This window comes from Otolemur garnettii, unplaced genomic scaffold (genome assembly GCF_000181295.1).
Source record: "Otolemur garnettii isolate 467f Iridium unplaced genomic scaffold, OtoGar3 scaffold00059, whole genome shotgun sequence".
Lineage (NCBI taxonomy): Eukaryota > Metazoa > Chordata > Mammalia > Primates > Galagidae > Otolemur > Otolemur garnettii.
The window spans coordinates 5,176,216-5,184,922 of NW_003852454.1; the positions used below are offsets into that span (position 1 = coordinate 5,176,216).

Below are 8,707 nucleotides of genomic sequence, written 5' to 3' on the forward strand. Positions count from 1 at the left end.
AGCAATTGTGAGGCCAGGAGCAATGGCTCATGGCTGTAATCCTAGCACTCTGGGAGACCAAGGCAGGTGAGTCGCCTGAGGTCAGGAGTTCAAGATCATCCTGAGTCAGAGTGAGACCCTGTCTCTACTAAGAATAGAAAAACTAGCCAGTATTGTGGTGGGCACCTGTAGTTCCAGCTACTTGGGAGGTTGAGGCAAGAGGATCACTTGAGCCCAAGAGTTTGAGGTTGTTGTGAGCTATGATGCCACAGCACTCTACCCAGGGCAACAGAGTGAGATTATGTCTTTAAAAAAAAAAAAAACAAGTAGCAACTGTAGTCTTAGGAGGGGTTACTTTGAGAGTGAAACTAAGGCCGAGCACATTGGCTCATGCCTGTAATCCCAGCACTTTGAGAGGCCAAGACAGGTGGCTCACTTGAGCTCACAAATTTGAGACTAGCCTGAGCAAGAGTGAGACCCCATTTCTAAAAATAGCCAGGTGTTGTGGTGGTTGAGATTGGCTGTGAGCTATGATGATGCCAGGGCAACAAAGTGAGACTCTGTCTCAAAAAAAAAAAAAAAGAAAGAAAGAAAGAAAAGAAAAGAGAGAGTGAAACTCATCATTTTATTGTTTTAAAAGGTAATGGAAATAAAAGCATAAACACTTTTTCTCAGTATTGATTATCTGTCCTTTTTTAAAATTTTTTTTTATTTTTCACATTTTAGGCTCCTGATAGTCTTGGACCAGTCCCAATCAAAGCTTTAGATGTTCAAATCAAGCAGTCTTATTCTTTCTTCAATTTGCAGGTCAGATCTGTTACATAGTATTTTTTTGTATGTGTTACATAGTATTTATTGATTTTCTTATGATGTGATCAAAATATTCTTGAATTTGAATTGCATTATTTTATTAATTTTGTTCTATTATGGATTATAGTGTGTCACATACCATGTGGATTTTTCTGCTATTATTTTACAGTATATGGGGAGGTACAACAGATTCGTTTTTCCTATTGTGGTGTATGGAAAGTAGGGTCTTTACTCTGAGGATATAGCATATATTATGTATAACATGAGTGAAGCTGTCTAAACTGCATAAATTAGAAACTTCAAGAAGAAAAGCGAGATGAAGTGAACAAAAATTAGGTAGCCTTTCTCAAGAAATCTGACCACGTCTGTTTTTGAAAATAAAAATATTTTGTTATACTTTTACAGTTAAGCCACATGGTGTGGTTGAGTCATTATAAATGCTTATATGTGCTGAAACCCAGAATGGGGATGTAGTCATGCACTAAAGTCTGTCCAGTGCCAGTCCAAAGTAGCAATTGGCTACAATGTGGTGCTTTTTTTACTTTTACCATCAGAAATGCTGTGGTTGAGATGTAGATCCTACCAAATGGTAACAGGTTTTTAAGAGTATTCAATCTTCTTTCACTTCAGGTTCCTAAGCAATATATAATTAAGAGGTATCGGTCATTCTCTGCCCACAGATCTTCAAAAAGTTACATACCTCAAAAGCTTGCTCGAGCCCTAAGGCAAGGAGCTGAGGTAACACATCCCCTCCTTTAAGAATTGATCTCACTTTCCCCCTCTTATCCTAGCATGGAGACTAACACACTGCTCTTGGTCCTTATATAGGATGAAGTCACCACCATTATAGCCCTTCCGAAACAGGACTCCACACCCCAGCAATATAACAAGAAAACAATATTAAACATGAAACCGCCCGAGGCGTTAGCCACATCTCCAGATTATGATCCACTTTATATTTTTGTAAGTAACAATTGGCAAAAGTCATGTGTTCTATGTTCCTTTCAGCAATTACTCTATAAGAAAACAGAAACATTAGTTTGGAATATGTATTCTCTTTGGAATTTCAAGTGTTAAACAATATCTCACCTTTGAAATAGTTTGTCAACATTATTTTTTAGGATATCAATGTTACTGTCTTTTAACAATTCCTGCGTTTTTTAATAAAAACAACTTTATAATCTTTTCTAATTGTAATACACACACACATACGTAAGCCAAAGAAGAAATTAAAAGAGAAAAAAAATTTTTTTTTTGAGAGAGAGTCTCACTGTCACCCTTGGTAGAGTGCTGTAGTGTCATAACTCACAGCAACCTCAAACTCTTGGGCTTAAGCGATTCTCTTGCCTTAGCCTCCCAAGCAGCTGGGATTACAGGTGTGTGCCACAACGCCTGCCTACTTTTTATTGCAGTTGTCATTGTTGTTTAGCTGGCCTGGGCCAGTTTCAAACCTGCCAGCCTTGGTGTATGTGGCTGGTGCTGTAACCACTGTGCTATGGGCGCTGATCCCAGAAGAGAAATTATTAAGTATTTTTAAGTGAATGAAAATGAAAACAAAAAAAAAATGATGGGAAATTTATAGTGCTATCCTCCTATATTAGGAAAGAAGTCTTAAGTTAATGTTCTAAGTTACACCTTTAAGAAACTAGAAAAAAGGCCAGTGCCTTTTGTGGCTCATGCCTGTAATCCCAGCACTCTGGGAGGCACAAGTGGGCGGATCGCTTGAGCTCAGGAGTTCCAGACCAGCCTGAGCAAGAGGGAGACCCTGTCTCAAAAAAATAGTCAGGCATTGTGGCGAGTGCCTGTAGTCCCAGCTACTTGGGAGGCTGAGGCAAGAGCATTGCTTGAGCCCAGGAGTTTGAGGTTGCTGTGAGCTATGATGCAACGTAACTCTACCCAGAACAAAAGAGTGAGACTCTGTCTCAAAAAAAGAAAAGAATAGAAACTAGAAAAAGAAGAGCAGATGAAAGCAAACTAAGCAGAGAAAAGAAACAATAAGTTCAGATTGAAAATCATTGTTAGGGTCCCGCCCTGGGGCAGGGTCCGCTACGACCTGTGGAACTGGTGCAACCAACAGAAGAAATACAAAGTTAGGCGCCTGTGGCTCAATCAGCTAAGGCGCCAGCCACATACACCTAAGGTGGTGGGTTTGAATCCCCAGCCCGGGCCTGCCAAACAGTGATGGCTGCAACCAAAAAAATGGCCGGCGCTGTGGCGGGCGCCTGTAGTCTCAGCTACTTGGGAGGCTGAGGCAGGAGACTTGCTTGGGCCCAGGAGTTGGAGGTTGCTATGAGCTGTGAGGCCATGGCACTCTACCCAGGGGGATAGCTTGAGGCTCCGTCTCAAAAAATAAAAAAAATAAAAAATAAAGTTAGGAACGAGGATAAAGAAAGAGACAAGAGACACAGAATAGAATTTTCAAAGGTGGGAGCTCAGGGAACCTCTGCCCATTTGTGGGCTCTGGCGAGTGGCCCTGAGTCTCTGTTCCACTCAGCTTTTATTCAAATCTCTTTGCCCAGGTGGTTAAGCTGAGGGAGGGAACAGAGACACCAGCAGTTTCTCTGAGTGAGCATATCAGCTCCTATTGTTATTATTATTAACTTTAAGGATTTGAGCAGTTTTGAGGAATCTGAAACTTGAGCCTTGTGTGGGGGAAGCCTGCTGTCCAGAGTCACTCACACAGATTCCTAGGGAGGTGTTAAACTCTGCTAGTTCGTCCTGGAGTAAAATGCCACTGGCGTTAATCTCCTCTGAGGAATTGGTGGGAGAGAGGCATTTTCCTCTCATCACCACCACAGAGGATTTTCCTCTGTGATAACAGAGGTGAGCCCTCCTGTCTGTATCTCAGGGCTTGAGCTGTTCCCTCGGTCTCTGCCCAGCCAAATGCAAATCCACACAATGGGTATCTGCTTTATTTGTTTAATGGGCAGGAAATGACCTAGAAGATGTATTTTTTTTTCTAGGACTTGCCACAGTCTCTTCTATGGCCATTATTTTCCTCAGAGTGTTCACAGCCTTAGCGAGGTGTTTGTATAAGCTGTATCCCCGTAGGCCAGAGTTTTAGGAAAGGCCAGAAACTTGTTCAGATAAGAAATTTAGCAATGGCTAGCTTAAGATAAATTAGCTTTTCTTTGTTCGACTCCTTCAGCTTACTATTTAACTTTCCCTTTTTCTGGGGGTGTCCTCCCCTGCCCAGAATGGGATCTTCGTCCCCATTCTACCTGCAATCAATGAACTAGAAAAATAATGGGTTCTTTGAGAAGATCAATAAAATGGATAAATCACCTCTAACCTAACTGAGCGGAAAAGAAGGTAAAAGATAACAAATTATGAATATCAGGAGTGAGAGAGGTGACATCACTAGATATTCTATAGATATTAAAAAGATAATAAGTTAATATTATGGAAAAGTTTTGCCAGTAAATTTGACAACTTCAGTGTTCAAATTCCTTAAAAGGCACAAACTAATGGCCAGGTATGGTGGCCAAGTATGGGAGGCCCAGGCAGGTAGATTGCCTGAGCTTAGGAATTGGAGACCAACCTGAGTAAGAACAAGACCCCATCTCTAAAAAAAAAAGCCAGGTGTTGTGGTGGGTATCTTTAGTCCAGCTAATTGGGAGACTGAAGCAAGAAGATCACTTGAGCCCAAGAGCCTGATGTTGCTGTGAGCTATAACACCAGGGCACTCTACCAAGGGTGACAAAGTGAGACTGTGTCTCCAAAAAAAAAGCTTATCGCAAAGCTTCAGTAATCAAGACAGCACAATGTTGGCATAAAAACAAACATATCAATGGAAAAGAATGACAGATCCAGAAATATATTCATTCATGCATCCATGGTCAATTGATTTTTGAAAAAAGTAAAAAAAAAAAATTCACTGGAGAAAAGATAATCTTACAACAAATAGTGCCAGAACATATGGATATCTGCTTAACAAAATTAAAATAAATAAAAATAAAGGATCATCAATCAATATCTTTATAAAGTTATTACAAAAGCGATCATATAAAGTCAGATAAAATTAAGTTTGAGAACTCATCCTAGAAAAGGGCTACATACCTCATTGCTAAGTATCACTATGGTCACCTTTGAAGTACTCCACTTGGCCATCTGGTGACTGCAGTGATATTCAGCAGTGAGATATGTAACATTTTTTCTGGGATGAGTTTATGAACTTAATTGTGAGACCTAGCAATCTAATGTACAACATTTTACTTATAGCCAATAATAATGTACATTTAAAAATTTGATAGAAGGATACATCTCACCATATTATTCTTACCACAATAAAGTAAAGTAAAATGTAATAAAATAAAATAACTTTTTAAAAAAATTCTCAAGCCAGATGTGCTGGTAGTTCCAGCTGCTCAGGAGAATGAAGCAGGAAGGACACATGAGACCAGGAGTTCCAGCCTGTGGTAAGCTATGATTACTACACTCCAGCCTAGAAGACAAAGCAAAATCCTGTCTCTAAAAAAAAAAAAATTGCAGAACTCAGTTTTAAAACAGCAAATATCCATATAACAATGCATCATTAACAAAATGCAAACTAAAACCACAATGAGATACTTCTATTAGAATATTGAAAAATTAAAAATATTTCTGATGGGGATATAAAAGAGTATAACTACTGTGGAAACAGTTTGGCAGTTTCTTACAAAGTTAGTAATAAATATACACTTACCCTGTGATCCAGCCGTTCCACTGCTAGGTGTTTGTCCAAGACAAATGGAATCACAAGACTCGTGCAAAAATATTCATAACAGCTTTATATGTTCCCCAAACTGGACAAAATGTTCATCAACAGATGAGTGGATAAATAAATGTTGCTTAACCATACAGTGGAATACTCCTCAGTAATAGAAAAGAATGAATTCTTCATATAAGTAAGAACATGGATGACTCTCAAAATAATTATGCTGAGTGGAAGAAGTCAGGCAAAAAGATACATAATGTAATTTTCCATTTATGTAAAAGTCTAGAACATCTGAAGTCTTCTGTAGAGATAGAAAGGTTAATGGCTGCCTGTACATGGGTTGAGTGGATGGGGGGTGGAAGGGCAGGGAGAGAGAATGGAGGGATGACAAGGGACACGAGATAATTCTTGGAGGAGATGGAAATGTTCATTATGTTCACCATTTTTTTTTTCCTTTCCTTTGAGACGGAGCCTCAAGCTATCCCCCTGGGTAGAGTGCCGTGGCATCACGCTCACAGCAACCTCCAACTCCTGGGCTCAAGCGAGTCTCCTGCCTCAGCCTCCCAAGTGGCTGGGACCACAGGCGCCCGCCACAAGGCCTGGCCATCTCTTGGTTGCAGCCGTCATTGTTGTTTGGCGGGCCCGGGCTGGGGATTCAAACCCACCACCTTAGGTGTATGTGGCTGGCGCCCTAGCCGCTTGAGCCACAGGTGCCGAGCCATGTTCACCATTTTTATGGTGGCAATAGTTGTTCAGGTGTAACATATGTCAAAACATATCACATTACACACTTGAAATATGCACAGTTTATTTTATGCCAATAATACATCAATATAGCAGTTAAAGAATTAGGAGAATTTAAGAGAAAGAGGTGATACAAAAAGAAAAGGAAGGAAGTACTATGCTGGTTACAGCCAGGGAAAGCACTACAGCCAAGCCCTGGATTGGTCTCTGTTGCATTCAACCTAAAAAAGGGATGGTAAAGGTCTACGGAGAGAGGTGTCTAGGACAGGGAGGGCTCCAGGCACTGACAGTGCAGTTAAGAGGATGGAAGTTCTCAAAGATTGTATCAAGGCATGTCAAGCAAAAGAAAAGGCAATTATCAACTCCAAGGGGAAAACTCAACTAAAAATTAATATGTGTTCCAAAAAGGAAACCAAACTAAAATTTGGCATGATTTTTAAGGGTTGATGGAAAATTTGAAAATGTAATCCATTTGGCCTTGATATAAGAACTCTCCTCTAACACTATAGCCCATAGGTCATAAAATCGAACCTTTACACACACACACACACACACACCCCTATAGTTCAAGCTTCTAATTGCCCTGGCAGAGAAGTATATTTATACAGTTAAGACAAAGTAAATATTATGCTTTAGTTTTCAACTTTTAGAGGCAAACTATGGAACAACACATAAAGTCCTTGATTGTGGCTCCAAAGTGTGAATGTTAATGATCTCAATAACAGAGAAGTGAAATTGTGGGAGAAGGAAAGGTTTAGGAAACTATAGGGGTGATAGTGCTTTCATTTCACCTGAAGAGAGTTGAAACACTCAACTGAAGATAATCAAACAAGAAGTAGAGATATGAACACATCATTTCAAGCCACAACGATAACTAGCAGCAGAACAATGTAAATTGTTCTTAAAAGAACAACATAATCTTCCAAAGTGAAGGGAAGAAGTCTGGAAGGAACGTTGGTGTGCATGAGCAAAATCCTTCCTTAGCTTGTGTAGTACTGAGTCCATAGATAACCGTCTAAGTTTTAGAATCGAGGAATGGAAGAATAAGCATAATATTTAGAGTTAGGGTAGTGACCATCAGAGTCACAAAATCCAGAAATAATGGAAAGAAACAGCCTCTGCTTTGCATTACAAACCTCGCAGCCTGGTGAGCCACCACCATTGCATGCATTAGTAGGAGGTAACGTAAAATTAAAACCATTTGGCCATCACTCAGATCACTTACTCTGGTAGCCATGTGGGTCTGAAAAATGACAATTATTGGAGACAGTGTTATGGCCATTTCCCAAAAGACTATGTTCATTATACTTGGTCTAAGGCAGACCAAAAGAGCAGGCCACACAGTGACCTCACATGCCCTCAGTCAAACAAAGTAGGCCACACAGGTAATTTCTCACTCTCCTACCCCATCACTGACCCCATAGGGCACAGCAAGCCCCAGCTCCCATCACACTGCCTTCTATATGTACCCCAGATCTTGCCTCCAGTGCAGTGCTAGCTGGGGTGTGTGTTTGTTTCCACATTACTGCCAGAATCACTGCCTCCTCACCCTCTCCCCAATCTCCCCAGACCCTCATCTCAGCCTCCCTGCAGATCAGCCTCAGCTTACAGGTTTTCCAGCTTCCTGACTCACCAATACAACACTTCTGGAGCCCTGCCATCCTTTGCATACGGTGCTACAATGCCTCACCCATCCACCTGCTTGTCATTTAAATTGTGGGGGGACATTTGTTTCTAGGCAGTGAGATTAAGTTTCTATAAGCCAAGAAAAGTTATGGGGGATTCTTATGGAGAGGGGAAACCACTCTCCAGTGTTTGGTTTTTTTTGTTTGTTTGTTTGTTTTGAGACAGAGTCTCACTATTTTGCCTTCGGTAGAGTTCTGTGGTGTCACAGCTCACAGCAACCTCAAACTCTCGGACTTGAGCAATTCTCTTGCCTTAGCCTCCCAAGTAGCTGAGACTACAGGCTCCCACCACAACGCCTGGCTATTTTTTGTTGTTGTTGTTATTGTTGTTTAGCAGGCCTGGGCCGGGTTCAAACTCACCAGCCCCAGTATATGTGGCTGGCGCCCTGCCAAGTGAGCTACAGGCACCAAGCCTCCCCAGTCTTTTTTTAATTCTTAAAAGAATCATACAAACAAAAAGAACAAAATCTCAGCTTAGTGATATTTAAACATCTGAGATTTAATAACTGTGAGGTAGGGACTCTATGTTGTTATTTGAGACAAGAGTAGGATTTTGTTATCCTACTGGATAGATAGATAGCAAGCCTTAGAAAGAACATTAAACGGCTCTATATTTTAGTATTTTAATATAATTGCCCCATGTCTCCATTAGTTCTGCTGGACAATTAGTAAAAAATAAAATCTCCCTTAAAAACAGATCCTACATCCAAATGGAGCCTTCCTGAATTAAAACAAAGTTAAATGTTGACATTTCCTGATATAGCAAATGTCATCCTCTTTTCTTTTTTTTTTT

The 8,707-nt window shown here is 40.5% G+C and overlaps 1 protein-coding gene across 1 annotated transcript in view; it reads left to right on the plus strand.

The window, feature by feature from the left end:
* Positions 1-8,707, plus strand: part of CFAP221 (cilia and flagella associated protein 221) — a 115,829-nt gene that overhangs the window by 84,733 nt on the left and 22,389 nt on the right. Inside the window, exons 16-18 of the mRNA XM_012806876.1 lie at positions 706-786; positions 1,420-1,527; positions 1,618-1,752. Of these exons, the coding sequence (XP_012662330.1) occupies positions 706-786; positions 1,420-1,527; positions 1,618-1,752 (324 nt within the window). The remainder of the gene's footprint in view (positions 1-705; positions 787-1,419; positions 1,528-1,617; positions 1,753-8,707) is intronic.